Raw genomic sequence first — 18,907 nt, 5'->3', positions numbered from 1 at the left:
GGAGTCCTCGGATGTTAGAGAACTCGACCTCAAACAGCGAGGGTATGGTGGGGGTGAGCACCGCTGTACGACCGTTATTTCTTTTTTGTTGCGCCATTTGGGAGAAATTAAATGGAAAAGAGACGTGAAGCGAGCGATGTATTGCCACGATAGGGATGGGCAAAGTGTGGAGGCGTGTTTCCCCAAGTGGTTGCCAAAAGGAAAAATACACTGACCCGCCGGACGGAAGGGCCCCCGAACCCCCCCGGAAGTGGCCGCCGGGACCCCACCTACCGGTCACCAACCGGCACGACGGTCCACCCCGAGATTATGCGTGGCCTGGTGGGGCAGCCTCACGAGCTGGTTAGGCACGCTCGGGCCCCTGTACTATGCCACGGGCGGCCAGCGGAACAGCCGTTTCTTCGGGTCTCCCTGGCCGGCAGGTCAATACAGTTTCCCCCGGCATTGGTTCAACAGCCGTCTCCAACCGGACCAACACCCATCGCGGCAATACTCGCTCGGGCTCTGGCTGTACGCTGGCTGACCTCGAAACGCGGCTGCAAGCCACTTCACGAGTTTTTCACCATGCGTACGGTGGTAACAAGCCAGGCGGATGTTAGCATCCTACCACCAGGTGAGCAGATGGTCGCTCAGATATCCCTTAGTCGCCTCTTACGACACCCATGGGAAAGAGAGGGGCAGTGAAATGTATTCTTTCTCCGTCACTGCACGGAAAAATTGCTATTGCTCTAAAATACTAAATTAAAATAAATGTGTTTTTTTTTAATTTGCCAAAGTTATAAACGATAATAATACAAAAGATAAAAAGAAATACTCCTAGCACTGCCAGCCGTTTTCGTAAAATCCAATATGGCGAATGCTAAGATGGCGGCGTAAAATGCGGAAGACGCTTCAGTTAGAAGAAGTGGGAAAACTTTTAAGAGTCGCGTTTATAGAAATCCGATATGACATGCCATGAAGTTAGGATATATACAAACTCTTTTATTATAGGTTATGAAAAAGTGATTATTTATATTTTTTTTGTTATAAAACGTTCTTTTAAACAGTATAAATATATAAACAAAATTTTATTATAAAATATTACCTATAAATAATAAAATAAAAACCTCGTGTTAGCCATTAAGCTTCGCTTTTCCGCTCCAATGCAATTCTTATATTTAATAGAAAAATGAAAAAAATAAATAAATGGGGGCAATAGGTTATTGGACTCGTATTAATATTTTAATATATAAAATTACTCATCCTGACTGGCAGTTTTATAAATTGACCACTAGACATTTGAAAACAACCACTAAAACATTTTTTATATCCCTAAATGGGTGAAAATTGATTGAGAGTTAGTATGGAAAATCTTATAGCTTATACATAACCCTTAAAATGTCTTTGATTTGAACATACCACACATAACCGTTACACATATTCTCTGGATTCTGGTTTAAGATTCAATATTATTCTTATTTCTTAATTATTAATTGAATGAATTAATTTCACTTACATGAGATCGATATTTCAAATTAACACTTACATTATACATATAGTATAAAAGAATACATTTTAAAGTTAAAACTTTAAACTAAAATGGAATACTATTACAAACATACCAACATAATGATTATAAGTGGATAGTTTTTGTGGCATCGTAATCACGTCGGGTTCATTTATTGAAGTTGATTAGTAATATTAATGCTTTAAGAAATTTAAAATACACAACTTTTTAATAATATTCCCTAAGATCTATAGTACAATGGTTAAGTTTGTATGAATAAAACGTATCAATTTTGCGGATTAAACTAAAATTATTTCTTATAGGAATATCAAATTGATTATCTTGAGAGTTGAATTTAGCATTAAAGTTTGGAAAGGTATAAGGTAAGCTTAACACGGCCATCCGATCCTGGAATGGATGGAAATCAGACAACTGATTTACTACATACACTACTTTTCTTTTGTAAATACATACTTATATAGATAATTACACCCAGACTCAACAGACATGTTCATGCACACAAATGTCTGTCAAATCAAATCAGTATAATAGGGGTATACAAATATTATTCATACTATAATTTGGTATATTTTTTATTGGTTCCTTGGAATACTTTCTATATAAAATATAAATGCATACTTGTGTGGCTTGGGCTTAAAAATGCATACTATTTATGAAAACTGGCTCAATAAAAAAAACCGTTGAAATATCGAAATATCCACATCCATTTTCATTTCCAATATCAAACAAACGGCTGAGCATAAATTTCATATATCCGTTCAATTGACAATATCGAATTCAATTAATAGGATATCGAAGCGGTTATGTAAAAATTAACGAAAAACTTTATTACAAACTATAAAATTCATATAACATACAATATTCATACAAACTCAGTGGATAGAATACGTGTAACTTAACTAAAGGTCATGGGCTCGAATCCACAAGGACCACTGAGTTTTAATTTTTGTGTTGTGTTATTGATAGTCGGACGGGAAACAGACTACCTGATGGTAAGTGGTCTATACTATCCTGACATTAGCGATGTAAGAAATATTACCCATTTCTTGCATCGCCAATGCGCTACCAACTTTGGGAACTAAGATGCCTGTAGGTACACTGGCTCACTTACCGTTACTAAGTATGCTGTTTAGGGAAATATAAGTGGGTGGTAAATACCAAGACGGGCTTGCACAAGGTCCTACCACCAAATCATATCATATATAATAATTGCGGAAATATAAAATATAATAAAATATTGTAAGACATTCATAGAAAAAAAATGTGGGCATCACAGGACGTCCGGCAGATGTGAAATCTCGAAATAGAACGTATTAAAATAATTTATTATCAAAGTAGAGCAACATATAAACATGGAGTATAACAATATATATTTTTCTATCTACATATTAATACTTGAAGAGAAAACTGATATGTATTGTTCAATGTATTGGTGGTCAGAGCAGTGTAGTTTTGGCATATTTTAAGTTTAGATGGGGAAGAAATGCAGAGAGGTAAAATCACTGCATATTATGCAATACAAACGCTTTATCTATCTATATATTATATAAAAGAATAACTGACTAACAGGCATATCAACGCATAACCCAAACTACTGGTAAATACTACAGGAAATTTTGGATACGGAGCCTCGGGTCCGATTTTAATGAAATCAAAAGCTGCATCTTTGGATTTTTGAAAAATCATCATCCTTGACTTTATTCTATGTACAATGTCCACAGGCTACTGGTGGTAGAGCTTTGTGCAAGCTCGTCTGGGTAGGTACCACCCACTCATCAGATATTCTACCGCAAAACAGCAGTACTTGGTATTGTCGTGTTCCGGTTTGAAGGGTGAGTGAGCCAGTGTAATTACAGGCACAAGGGACATAACATCTTAGTTCCCAAGGTTGTCAGCGCATTGGTATTGTAAGCGATGGTTGACATTTCTTACAATGCCAATGTCTAAGGGCGTTTGGTGACCACTTACCATCAGGTGGCCCATATGCTCGTCTGCCTTCCTATTCTATAAAAAAGGGCTCCAATCAAACTAATTACTATTTGTATCAACTAAGAGCTATAAAACTAATTAAGTAAATTCCATTTACTGAAAAGAGTCACTCAAAGCTGAGTACAGATGAACTTTCAGCTACTGTATCTAACCGCAGGGCAGTGCTGCAAACGGTACTTCATACGTCACATCATTCCTCTTAGATAAATAAGGTCTAATTAATTAGTAAACTGTAATTCGATTAATACATTAATATAGACATATTTTAGGTTTTATTATAATATATTTATTAAATTCATATACTTAAAAGTAATAATTTGATTAATGATCTTTTTTTTATTAAATCAAATTTAAAAAAGTACCCCGATCCCTACCCGACGCAAAGCTGCCCATAATATAAAAAATATTGTTATTTTAAGTATGTGAATTTAATAAACATATTATATTAAAATCTAAATTTTTATGTTAAAAAAATATAGACATATTATATAAAAATGTATTTTATTTATTTGCCACACACAACTAATTACAGTCAGTAAATGCAACACATTATTCGACTATAATTTTTCACAATGTGTGCAGACAGCAAAAGTAAATACAACTAAAGAGTTAGTTGGGTACTATTTCTTAAAAAATATATAAATAATAATAATATTCTGGGACATTATACTCCCAAGGCCATCTGATCCCAAGCTAAGCAGAGTTTTTACGATGGAAACCAGACAACTGATATATTACTTATACTACTATTCTTGTGTAAATACATACTTATATAGATAATTATACCAGACTCAGGACAAACAGACATATTCATGCCCACAAATGTCCTTCCTGGGTGGGAATCGAACCCACAACCTTCGGCATGATAGGCCGTATCTACCAACCACGCCAACCAGCCCGTCAATAAATCACGGTCAATAAATAAAGAATGGGTTAGTAATTCAGAAAACAAATAAATTAATTCTTTCATTCATTTAATCAATCAAATTAATTCATTCTTTCATTTAATCCTTTAGTATTTAGTAAAAAATTGCTTTGTCTAGAGTTCGATTTTCAGCAACCATGTCGTTATAGTTTCGACATATTCTTATTTTTTTTTTTTTTTTTATAGAATAGGAAGGCGGACGAGCATATGGGCCACCTGATGGTAAGTGGTCACCAACGCTCTTAGACATTGGCATTGTAAGAAATGTCAACCATCGCTTACATATCCAATGCGCCACCAACCTTGGGAACTAAGATTTTATGTCCCTTGTGCCTGTAATTACACTGGCTCACTCACCCTTCAAACCGGAACACAACAATATCAAGTATTGCTGTTTTGCGGTAGAATATCTGATGAGTGGGTGGTACCTACCCAGACGAGCTTGCACAAAGCCCTACCACCAGTGAATATCTGGTGATTGGATTGTATGTAGTACGAAGTACATTTATAAACCAGAAATGAAAATATTATTTTGATTTGATTTGATTGTTTTATATTCATCGACACTGTTTGACCATTTTGTTTCATAGTTCTTTTTACTATTTACAGCTAGATGGCGTTGCAGCATAACTTGGTATACTAAGTTATTTAAATAGAATCGGTTCCCGTATAGACAAGCCAAAAGTTCCTTTGGTCTTAAACAAAGATGTGTTAACATGAATATAACTGTGTGGTAAACGTTTACCGAAGCCGGCCATGACGACCAATCTCAAGAGAGATTAGCCAACTGCGAAGGAGATATTATAGTGCACAAGTGTGTGCGCAAACACAAATGCACTCTCTATTCCCTAACTCTCATAATCGTCGTCTTTCGTTCGAAAGAGTTCAGGCGCAAGACAAACGGCTTTACGTACTTTCCGAGGCGCGGGAGTGTACACACTTCCAACTTTCAGACTCCTGTATGCTACTGAAATTTTCCGACATAAAAACCCAATAACTTTTCAATGACCCGACCTGGGGATTGAACCCACGACCTCCGGGTCTGCGACCTTCCATCAAGCCACTAGACTCACGGGGCAGTCAAATAATATATGTTATATAATACCTACGTTAAACAAGCATAATTTCATAGTTCAAGCATAAGTTCGCATTACGTGGATATCCGAACCATAATTGGCCAGTGTAGTTTAACTTTTGCGCATTGAATCCAACGTAAAATTGTAGCCGGGGAGAATTCTAACTAGCCGTCGTAAATATTGGTTTTAATCTCGAAAATAGGAACAAATCCTTTGGATAAATATAGTTGAGGTTATTGTGTGATTTATAAAAGTTATTGAATCATTAAATCATTTTAAGTATCAAGGGTATGTCTAAGTGCATTTAAGGGCATTGGTTTCAAAACGGTTACGCCTGCTTGAGGTTAAATTGAAAATTTATTTTTAAGTATCAAAAATATATCGGCTGACGAGCAAACTACCTGATGACAAGTGGTAATTGCTCATTGATATTAGCACTATATTAAATATTATTCATCTCTCACATCGACAACGCACCACTGACCTTGGAAACTAAGATGTTTTACAGCACCATCTACCTCATATCCTACCAGTTACAACTTTTATTAGCAATTGGATTGTATCCATGTGTTGTATAATGTTTATTTTTTTGTGTGTCCTTATATACTTAACTAAGTATATTCTATCTAATTTTTTCGCCGCTGACATTATACTTATACTTGGATTTAAAAAGTGAAAAAAAAGCCTAATGAGGATAACCAACCAGCACTGGAACAGCTTCGTCGAATAAGGTCACAACCTTCTCTTCAAGAAGTGCTCCTCTTATCTAAGTAGTGAAGCATTTAAAACTTTTGGCTTTTAAAGCTCTAAAAAAATATTTACAAACAGATAATTAAATTAAAAAAAAAACAAACAATGAAAATGTATTCATTTGTAATCAATTATAATTTATGAAACAAATATTGAAATTAATAAGATCAAATTCCAAAAAATTAGTCAAATTATCTTTAAAAAATAACGATCACCGTATCGTCCTTGCGGAATCCGCTCATTACTCTAATGAGCGCTCATAATCCTTGTTTTTTTATCATTGAGAGGAACCGACGAGATAATGGCCCACCTGATGTTATAAGGTCACCTCTGCCCAAAAATATTAGCATCGTAAGAGATTTAAGTAGTGGCCTCGTGGGCTATGTGTAATGAGTTGAATTCTACAAATATTAGAACTTTCAATATGTACCTAGGTGATAGGTACATATATAATTAACTAGTTTCTGCCCGCAGCTTTACCCAATTTTAAGGGGGGCTTACCTCAATTAAGGGCTTGCTCTTAGACAAGGATTTTGTCCTTTTCAGTAACACTAACAACTGTATGAAAAAATTAATGATGATCGGTTGAGTATTTATAGATTGATATTATAATATAATAGAAGTAGAAGTAGTAAGTATAAACAAAAGAATAAAGAATGAGATTATTTATTACACCATCGGTAATAATATAGTTCATTCAACAATGTTGACTATATTAATATTCAAACAAAATCTTTTAAACTGTTAAAAAAATACTGATTTTTTGTATGTAAATTTGATATTAGATGACAAATTTGAAATACAATTGTCTTTAGCAATTGCAGCAAATATGCATTAAATTTTATGTTTTGTAGCATCTAAATTAAATTTTATAAAAGATTGTTTTTTCAAAACAAAATGACAGTTTAGGTTAGCCGTTAATTTTTTTTTTATTTTAATTTTTTTTTTTTGCTTAAACTGTATAGTTTTTGTATATATAAAATAAACAGCTTATTTGTTTTATATAAATGTATTCATACTCAATATATTAATATACATTTACAAATTATACAAAAACCTGTAATGATACAACGCATCTTTTTTGGAACTTCTATACTTCTCCACATAACGTGATTAGGACACGAGGTTATCAGACGCTTACGGGAACCGATGGTTGTGTTACTTAATTTAATCTTACTTAGTGACATGGGATCCACGGCAAATCCAAGATCCCAAAGATCCAAAGTAAAGAATAATAACATTCAATGTATATTAGCTGTAATTATATAATGTATCAGAAATTAAATACGCAATTAACGGAACAAAACAACACAAATAACAATAAAAATGTAACTTAAAAAATGGCACAGATAAATAAGTCAGTGGAGATACAATTATTTATAAATAAAAAAATGCAGTTGTGCTGCTGAGTTTTATTCGCCATCTCGATTTTTAAGGCGTTCAGACCAGTAGGTTAATATTAACAATCAATCAAGACACTCCTGAACATTGTCTTCTACATCGATAAATAGCAAGGTCTTTAAAAATAAATTGTATTAAAATAAAATAATTTATTCCAGTAATAAAACAATATAACTTGTTAGGCAGGAGTATACTTTTATCACGGTAGCATGCGAAAGCGATCCCGTGGCACTCCTCATTAAGACGGAAAGGGTACCGCTGGTTTTTTAGTGGATATACCGATGTTGGGGGATTCCGAAGCACTCGGCGCCTTGGACACCAGCGAGCCCCACAAACCTTCCCACTGTTCCCGTGGGGGAAACGCGTAACACGTTACAGCGATAAAAAAGGAGCACTCTTTTAGTACCTCTGAATCAGAACACTCCACTCTTCCTTTAAAGCAATTAAATAAGAAATAGACGGTAATATAATAACATATTCTAGTTAAATAATTTATGGGTACAAGAAATGAAAATATATAAAACAAACAAAATAGAAAGAAAACCTGACATATTCGGATGGATGCTTCTGTGTGTGTATCTGTTTTTTTAAATAATTTATTTTAAGTGACAATTCAAGTAAGATTCCGCTTCATCAAAATTTTATTATAATATAAAAATTCATCAAAATTTTATTATAATATAAATTATAATATAAAAATATTTAAAACAGCTTTCCATGCATTTTGGTGGATATATTTTAATTTTCCAGGTTATCATGTTATACACATAATTTAATTTCGAATAATATTGGTTCCGAGCAAAAGCAGTTCTAGTACAGACCAATTTAGCCACAAAATATCTATCTATTTTGAGGCCGCTTAGATATAAGGCCGCAGATCCCGAGGTTCTGGATTCAAACCCCAGGTCAGATCGGTAAAAATTAATTGTTTTTTTTTCGTCGAAAAATTCTAAGTAGCAGCCCGGAGACTGCATCTATGTCTCTGCACACACTAGGCCAGTATAATATGTCCCACGCAGTTGGCTAATTTCGCTTCTGATTGCCCACCGTACCCGAAATCGGTCAGGAGGACATCATCATCATCATCAATATAACAAATGATATGTTCCTGACAGTATTATATTTCCCAAGACCGTTTTTCCATCGTAATTAAGCAAGAGCGATATTATTAAAACAAAAACGATACCAGTTCATCCACTATACTGCAAGATACACTTTTTTTAACATAGAAATCTTGTGCAGTTTTCATATATATACTACTATATCTGAAGAGTGGATAAGTAATAACCTACCTACTCATCAGATATTCGACCATCAAATAGTAATACTTAGTATTGATTGGGTTCCGGCTTGAAACGTAAATGGCCAATTGTATCTACACACACAAGTGTGCACAAGGTTGGTGAAGCATTCAATTAAAAATATATAAATAGAAATTAAACACATAAATGTTAGGCAATAATTTAGCTGTAGGCCCTTGTCTCGTACATTTCAATAGACACCATTCGGTTGAAGACCCATATGAGACTCCTGGCCACGACACTTCATAATAATTACAAATCCAATATATAACCCGCTAAAATGAGAAAGGAATGAAGCTGATCAAATTAATTCAAAAGCGTCAAGCTCCGGAACTTCAAAGAACTAAACTGTGACACTGTGAATAAATAAAGAGATGGTGGAATGAATTTTGCATCGAGTCTTCTCGAAGCGGACATTTTGGTATTATGCCACCATTTTGAGGAGTTCGTCCGGAACTTATTAAAGTGAAACTTTGCACTGGCTTTATTGGAAGTTTTAAATTCGTCTTGTATATTTTATTTGACTTTATAATCTAACGCTTTATCACGTAATGAAACAGTAAAACTACAGTCATCCACACATGTGTAGTTGTAGAAGGCAATTAATGGGAAGATTAAAACTTGTTCATTAAACTAATAGGAGTAAGATGCAATGAGACTAAATTAGCAAATCTATGTGTGTTGTTTGTATAACCTTTTTTTTAATTGTTTCAAAATAGGCAATTATGTGTTCTTAATATGTATAATCATAAAGTACCTTACAATGACTCACTAGGAAGTCAGGATATAATAAGTCCGTGTTCCTGAATCGATTTTGTAATCGAGTCGAGTCAACATGCTAATCTCATTTGATAGAGAATATATCTCGATCTATAGTTAGATGAATCCATGAAGACGCGCCTACTATTACAGCTTACGTGGCACACTTGCACTGCAGCAAAAAAGAGTGGGGCGCATCATTGTTGATTGAAATATCCACACCAGTCCAATTAGATAAACCTTTTGTATATTGGAGAACCCACTTAATAAGAATGGTTATAGACTATTAATATTACGCCACACTTTGGCCCAAGGAAAGTAGAAATGTTTGACGCTGTAACGTTTACCGTAGGTGAAACCACACGGAGATGGTAGTTGTCGAGAATTTGCAGTGGTTTGGAGTTCGGAAGTTGCCAGTATTACATTCCCGTGCCCTGAAAACTCTACGCTCGTATCATTTTGACAAACTTTCTGACTATGACAGTACAGGGATAGAAAGTGTATCTGTGTTTGCGCACACATTTGTGCATTATAAAATCTCTTTACAGATTTTTGACGAGCCGGTTGGCTTGGTTGGTAAATACCTGCCTTTCATGCCACTTGTGGGTTCGATTCCCACCCAGAACAGACATTTGTGTGCATGAATATGTCTGTTTGTCCTGAGTCTGGGTGTAATTATTTATATAAGTATGCATTTACAAAAGAAAAGTAGTATACGTAGTATATCAGTTGTCTGGTTTCCATAGCACAAGCTCTGATAAATTTGGGATCAGATGGCCTTGTGTGAATTATATCCCAGAATATTATTATTAGATTTAGAGTATTTAATATTGACAGTCATGGCCAAAATTATCACATGGTCCTATTTATTTATTTTATTTGGTTCTTCAACAATTGTGTAGACTGATTAAAATAATATAATATACAAAAGTAAATTCTTTTCTAAGTATCACAATTACTTAAAGAATAACACAGCATGCACAAAAAGAAAACAAATCAACATCTTAACCTAATATATAGCTTCTTTTATTTAAAATTCGATATACATATATGAAAAATGTATTATTTTACTATTGAGTAAAATTTAATCGTATTTATAATTTAGCACAATTCATGTTTATCTTTTTTTTATTGTACTAGGTAGGGTGACTTGCAAGTGGGCTGTCTGATGGTAAGTTTTTTTTCCGTACTGCTGTTTCGTGGTATAATATCTATCTGGGTGGTATCTATCCAGACGAGCTTGCACATAGCCCTACCACCAGTAAGTAAGTACTTTTTGTTAATTGCAACTCGTCCCGACTTTACGTGGGTAGCATATGGATTTTATTCGTAACTATTTTTTAACATATGAGATAAAAATTCGCCAACCAATATATTCAACCGTATTGTGCCAATTCATCGTACAACACTCCCCACGTGCTTTGTCATTCGCTTATATAAACAACCCTTAATCTAAAACAACCGGGTTGATGTTTACATGTACAAACATGTAAACTACAATATTTATCCTACACCTTTAAGATCTAAATGGTATTTATTCTTATAAAGATTAATATTTTGTGACAGTTAAATTTATCATATACAACTTTAGTCGTATTTCTTTTTTATTTCTTACTTTTTATTTTCTTTATCAATTAAAGAAACGGGTGATACATGATTAATTATATATAAAACTAGTACCGCGGCGGTTATTATGTACCCTATATATCTGTACCCATGACTAAATGAATATGAATGAAAAAATTCATGGTGTTTAAAGTATAGACGTGGGAGCAAAACAAACAAATAAACAAACGCATTACAATTAGTTAGCATGATATCATCGAGACATTTATACATTTAATAAAATAAATATTTTACTTCTTAATAAAACTTCGCTAATTTTCCGCAAGCCGAAGCAAAATGTAATTGCTGTTATTATTCCAGAGCTAAGCTGCTATTCCACAATGATATAATAGATAAAGCGTATAAAGGAGCTCAAATGAAAATAAATTTCACAAATGTTTAATATCATTTTAAGCATTTATTCTGAAACCATTCGGATTGTCGTCCACTAGATAACGCTATAAAAAAGCTAAAGCTAATTATTACTTTGAAAATGCATCATATTATGAAAATGTGTGTTTATACTTTAATCACAAAGTGATAAGTATGATCAGCACTGGAGTAGATTTCATTAATAAAGTAAGCTCGTAAATGATGCTGTTGGGAAAATGTCTATTTCTTGAGGAATCTTTAAAGGCTAGCCGACGCTTCTTTAATGTTTGTGGATGGATAAAAATGTGGGATTTATAGGCCAATTGCAGGTTTCGTGGCGTTTTCTGCTGTTTCTGTTAGTGTGCGTAATATTTTCTTAAATACATATAACATAATAATGAGGTTAAAATTTATTTTTAGAAATACATGTAGACACCAATCTTGGCTGGTTATTGAAATAATTTATAATTGAAGAAAACCAATAAATAAATTTTTTTTTTTTTTTTATAGAATAGGAAGGCGGACGAGCATATGGGCCACCTGATGGTAAGTGGTCACCAACGCTCTTAGACATTGGCATTGTAAGAAATGTCAACCATCGCTTACATATCCAATGCGCCACCAACCTTGGGAACTAAGATTTTATGTCCCTTGTAATTACACTGGCTCACTCACCCTTCAAACCGGAACACAACAATATCAAGTATTGCTGTTTTGCGGTAGAATATCTGATGAGTGGGTGGTACCTACCCAGACGAGCTTGCACAAAGCCCTACCACCAGTGAATAATAAATAAACGCGACCAAAGCGGTACACAGTGGAAATTCTCTGCCTACGTACGAAGCGCTTTGAATCCATATTCATCATTCGCACTGTGAAACTATGGAATGCTTTGCCTGAGTCCATATTTCCTGATAGGTACAATGTTGGTGTCTGCAAATCCAGAGTAAACAGGTTTCTTATAGGTAAGCGTGCTACATCCTAGACGGTGTCGATGCTTAACATCAGGCAAGTCAACGGTCAAACGCTGGCCTATTAATTGTAAAAAAAAAATGGATTCTAATAACTTTCTTTAATAAAATAAATATATATTTTCTTATTATTATAATAATATATAGCAACAATATATAGGCACGCACGAGAGAGATATGATATCATAAGCGAGATCCATGATATATGGGGCCACAGCATACAAGTTAGTCTCATCTCTGAGACGCACCAATAGGTGTTACGCACTATATATATGAATGCACTGTTTAAATCTTGGTAAATTAATTTGTTTACAAAATTCTAAAGTTTCAAGCCTCAATTAAGAAGCTTCGTCCAGAAGTTAAATATTCACGGTTATTAATGAACTCTAAAGTGCAAATCTACTTGAAAATAGAATTAAATCTATCTATTTAAAATTACATGTTTCCAGATTAAATAAAGTCTTTCGGTACTTACGAATTCTGTTAACGGTTCTGCTTCAATTGGCTCTACAGCTTAAAATCGATTCGAACATTTAAGCATACTAAATAAAACAAGAAGTTTGAATAATTCAGGAAATAACTTTTTTTATTCCATTTTAAACTAAAAAGTAACACCTGTTTATATTCTACTCCTGGATTGAGTTTAACTTTCATTTTGAGATGAAACTGAGCTCATTCTACCACGCTCCATCAACATCCGAAACATCACAATGTTGTCATTCACCTTAAGCTGCTTTAAGCATATAAAAAATCAGTGGCACTTGCCTTGCTTGAACCCGCGTCGGTTAAGATTCACATGTTCTAACCACTGGGCCATCTCGTGTTTAAATAAACCCGATAGCAGATAATCTTGTAATATCGAACATTGTGCTTTACCAAAAAATAAATATAAAATTAGATCCATTGTAATTTAATTGAACAATGTATCTTATAATTCTAAGCAATCGAGTCTCAGTTTTATTAACAAGGAATTACGGTCGAATTTTAACCAACGGACTACATCTAATAATAATAATTTATATAACATCTAATCTTAAGTACAAGAACATGAAATTCACTCTTGTAACGTCAATTGTCTGATTTTAAAGCGGATGAAACTGCGAAGCGCATCTTCTTATAAATGAATACTATATACCAAAACCTTCTTCGAAAAGCGGTGTATCGTTAAAATAAATTTGATGTATATCTTTTTTTTTTTATAGAATAGGAAGGTGGACGAGCATATGGGCCACCTGATGGTAAGTGGTCACCAAACGCCCTTAGACATTGGCATTGTAAGAAATGTCAACCATCGCTTATAGCCAATGTGCCACCAACCTTGGGAACTAAGATTTTATGTTCCTTGTACCTGTAATTACACTGGCTCACTCATTCTTCAAATCGGAACACAAAAATATCAAGTACTGCTGTTTTGCGGTAGAATATCTGATGAGTGGGTGGTACCTACCCAGACGAGCTTACACAAAGCCCTACCACCAGTGATATCGGCTTAGTAATGTTTTTTTGTTAGTTAGTTTGAAAAAGACTTCAATTTATTAGTGTAGATTGTAGTCTGGTTGAGTCTTATAATAGACACGTACGTTAAACGTAAGTTTATGTCTAGAGTTTATTTTTGGATAAATAAGTATATGTGAAGAGACGGTAATTAAAATTCTATTGCGTAGTTTTATTAACAATCGATTTCAAAATGAAGCCTTTAAATTAGGCTGTATTTTGGGCTTACACCCAAGTCAGTTTTTTTATATAATTATGATGTGTTTTAAGTGGCATAAGGTAGCGCTGGGCCTAGTATGCGCAAGCAATCCCGTGGCGTCCCCCAAAAAGACGGAGTGGGTACCGCTGGTTTTATAGTGGGTATTCCGGCACCTTCAGCGTCGGCAAGCCCCACATACCCCCCACTTCATGTGGGGGAAACGCGTAATGCGTTTTTCTAGCGAAAACAAAAAAAAAAAGGTAGCGCTGGGCCGTGCTATTATTTAAGTGGATGACTGGATTAGGAATGTCAGGTTAATCTAGATAGATGACTTACCAAGTACTTGTAAAAACCAACATTACTATTGGGGATAATATATCATTTTATTATTAAACTAAGAGTTATGCTTTTTAAAACTCTTTTATTGAAAAAGAAGGTGAATGGGCGAACGGGCGAATGGGGCGCCTGATAGTAAGTGGTCACGACCGCTCATAGAAATTGGCGCTGTAAGAAATATTAAACATTCCTTACATCGCTCTTTTGTCTGTAGTTCCACAGACTCACTCACTCTTCAAACCCAAAAACAGGAATCCTAAGTATTGCTGTTTGGTGGCAGAATATCTGATGAAAAAGTAGTTCCTACCCAAGGGAACTTGCATATAATTTGTAAATATAATTTTATCAAAATAAATTTAATTCAATTATTAAAATAAATTAATTATGTCATCAAAATAACAAAATTCTAAAATATATATGATGATAAAAAGCGAGAAGTTCATTTGCTAATCATCATTTGAGTAAAATAGCACTCGTTCTTTTACAGACCAATCAAAGTGACAGCTTTATATTAAATAAAATTCTGTAACATAATCGAAAGTGTTTTGTAAATGCCTACTAGAATATATACTAATCTATACTAGTAGTATAAATACGAAAGTCTGTCTGCATCGGTTTTATGGTGAAACCACTAAACCGATTTTGATAATATTTATACCGCAAGCTAGAATTCCAAGGACGAACATAGGTTACTTTTACCTAGCAACTGACTTCCGACTTCACGAGCGCTACACAGCACAGCACAGCAGGCTGAGACGTATCGTAAAGAAAATTTTAATTTTGAATTAATCTTATTGACTCATAGAGTCATACTTGGTCGCTTTCACCAGCTACCATACATATATATTTAAAGTAAATTTTTAATATGGTATAAAGTCGATGCAAAATATTATTTAAATATATTATGGTTCTACTCAGAATGTCGGGCAGCCGAGATTTAGTAGCGATATTCGCAAAAGCTTTGCAATTTCATATGTTATAATTCCCAAATAGAGTGTACTTTGCGTTGGTTCAAATGCAAATTGCCTCCATTGTTTATTGATTGATGTATTCGGTCTGGAAAAATAGTGATTTATATACGAATTTAAAGGGTAAAGAAAATAATGCTATTGGCTTTATGAAATGACGTTTTTTATATTTTCATTTGATTGTTTCACCAGTCTGATTCGGTTGAATAATAAATATGGAGGATTCATTTTATGAAACGAGTATTGACCTTGGGAATATGTCGAAGAAGCCGGGATACACAGGGGGTTTAGGGCTTTGTACCAGTGTAATTACAGGTACATGGGACATAACATCGTAGTTCCCAAGGTTGGTAGTGCAAGCTCGTCTGGGTAGGTACCACCCACTTATCAGATATTCTACCGCAAAACAGCAGTACTTGGTATTGTTGTGTTCCGGTTTGAAGGGTGAGTGAGCCAGTATAATTACAGGCACAAGGCACATAATCTTAGTTCCCAAGGTTGGTGGAGCATTGGTGATGTAAGCGATGGTTAACCCTTCTTACAATGCCAATGTTTATGGGCGTTGGTGACCACTTACCATCAGGTGGCCCATATGCTCGTCCGCCTTCCTTTTCTATAAAAAAAAAATCAATAGGTATTGGGTTCAATTATTGTAAATTGTAAACAAAAACAAAGTGATACAAGTTCTTTCGTAACATATAAAATATTATGCTCTCTACTTATACCATTGTTATCGAGAATGTTACACAATCTAACGCGTATCACAATTCCTACACTTCATTCAAACACAAGATTTATTATAAGTTTCCTAGTTTTTGACGGTAAATAAATAACAAACGAGAACGTGATATCAATCAGACGGACAGCCGCACAAAGGTGGAAGGCGTAAATAAAACGTGGGATCGGAAAAAAAAAAATACACGAACTATTAACGTTACAAATTACGTTTCGTTTGCAAACGGCGTAACGTATTTCATTTTGACAAAACTACGAGTGACGGAATCTTGCTAATTCATGGTTATTTCGGTTTAAATCCGTTTCAGAGTAGAAATAACGTTGTTTGTCTATGCATGAAATTTTTAGCTCATTTATATGGTTATTTTTAAATTGTAAAAGTTCCTTTGCAAATATGTTACAATATGAATATCTAGATAAGGAATATAACCTGCAGTTTTACTCTCGTATAAAGGCTACTGTTCACACAGTCGTACTATCATTTTATATGTATAAATTTGCTATCGATAAATATTGATTTGTTCAAATCGAATTGGTAAATCCTGGATTAGCTCAAACAAAAAAACATAGTTATTCTTAAGGCTTATATAATAAAATATAAATAGAAAAATTTATTAATGTAATATATGTATAACATTAATATAAGAACAGAAAGAAATAGTTGATTTTATTTTGAAGTAATATTTAAAATGTATTAAATGTAAGCAAAATGTTTCACTTACCGCCTCTAAGCTCGCAGAGTAGAGTGAAATTACCACCTTCTTCCAAAGGTCCTACAACACCCGCCACATCGCGACCAGCTTCGTCGTACAATAGCAGTTGGTGTGGGGGTACTGTTGGTATAAATATGAAGAGTTATTAGTAGACTTATCTGGTTATATTTAGAAAATGTGGCTTAACCGAGACATATTCATTAATAACAATCCCAAGGTCACCCGGTACTATTTAAAATCACAAGCGACAGACCAATTACATTTCTCCAATGACCAATTACAAATATCCTCGTCAAAACAAACTTACAAGTCAAATGCAATGGTTATGTCAATTATGAATACTTCCACATTTATTGCCTACCCTCAAAAGTTTACAATTTTAAAATCTTACATAAACCCATAAGAACAATGGACAATATGCAATATGTTTACATACATAAATAATTACCGCTTTTTTATATATAATATATAGGTTTAATTAATGTAATTATTTGATTACATAGTAAAACGTTAAAGTACAGTCTATAAATGTCCCACTGCTGAATAAAAGCCACCTGTACTCTAGAGGAGAAAATTTTGACCTTATTCTAATATACACAATATATGGTGTCCTCAAGGTGTTCTTTAACGTCAAATAATAAATTTTTAACTTATAAACACAAATTGAAGCACATAGAGTTTTAACCTGATTTCGAACTGACGAATTTGGTTTCCCGATATCTATCCATTGGACCATCTCGGCTTTAAATATTAAATATAATATAAAATAAGCATAACATTAATAAACCTCATATTACGTTAAAGGAAAAATACGAAATGAATGCTCTATTTATCTAACAAGTTCCTCATTAGACATCAGCAATAAACAAAGCCGACGAATACTCTTGATCCCACACCGAGGAAACACGAGCTCAACTTGTTAATCAACTGGGTAAATTTGATGCAACAATTTTTTCAGCGCTGCAAAAGCCAAGACGTGACTTGCCAAAAGCAAAGTCAAAGTCAAAAATCTTTATTCAATATAGAAGCGTTACACTTTCTTATTGATTGTCATGAATCTACCACCGGTTCGGAAATAAACACCTCAAACCTGAGGAGAACCGGCGAAAGAAACTCAGCCGGTTTTTTTTTTATATATATCTCATGCTTTGCAATATACAACAATAGCCAAATTATCTATGCATTTATTTTTTTTGAAATAACCTGGAGGCGATCGTTTTATTCCCAAGGTGTGCAATCATTTAAAAAGTTGATAAATTTATCCAAATTTGTACATTCATATTAAAAGTGCTACGCTTTACCAACAATAGTAAAGTGATAAATACTTGCAGTGATCAAATCGATCTCCATTTTGATTTCCTCACAAAGTTGAAATCAACTTGTACTGGCTTATCTCACTTTGATCAGCAAAATTACAATTTGTATAAGACATATTTTAGATATATAAATTTTTGTTATAATTGTTTTTTTTCTTGTCTCGGATATTCTTTTAATGTTGTAATTAAGCTTATCTATATTTAGTGTTACATGAATTTGCTGTAGTTACTTTTTTCTTTTTTATGTTTAATTACAAGCGGTACATAATTAGTTTTTAAAATTTTCTATGTATTTTTTTAGTGTATACAACTGTTGGTAAACCTTAATAAATAAATAAATAGGTAAAAGTGTATTAGGAAATAAATTGGAAAGATTATTGACGAAAAAACTACGAGTACTGAGTAACTAAGAAACTTTTAATGGAGTAGACTTCTTGATGCTATTATATTTTTATTGTTTAATTTAGGTCAGCCGTTGTCAGATTTTTTT

General features: G+C 33.8%; 1 protein-coding gene across 1 annotated transcript in view; it reads right to left on the bottom strand.

Moving 5' to 3' along the window:
• Window positions 1-18,907, bottom strand: part of LOC126776480 (hemicentin-2-like) — a 162,284-nt gene that overhangs the window by 35,883 nt on the left and 107,494 nt on the right. Inside the window, exon 5 of the mRNA XM_050499028.1 lies at window positions 17,111-17,221. Coding sequence (XP_050354985.1) covers window positions 17,111-17,221 — 111 coding nt within the window. The remainder of the gene's footprint in view (window positions 1-17,110; window positions 17,222-18,907) is intronic.

The sequence above is a fragment of the Nymphalis io genome, chromosome 20 (assembly GCF_905147045.1).
Source record: "Nymphalis io chromosome 20, ilAglIoxx1.1, whole genome shotgun sequence".
Lineage (NCBI taxonomy): Eukaryota > Metazoa > Arthropoda > Insecta > Lepidoptera > Nymphalidae > Nymphalis > Nymphalis io.
Note: the sequence above shows the minus strand (reverse complement) of the source record. Positions and strands in the feature narration are given on the sequence as shown.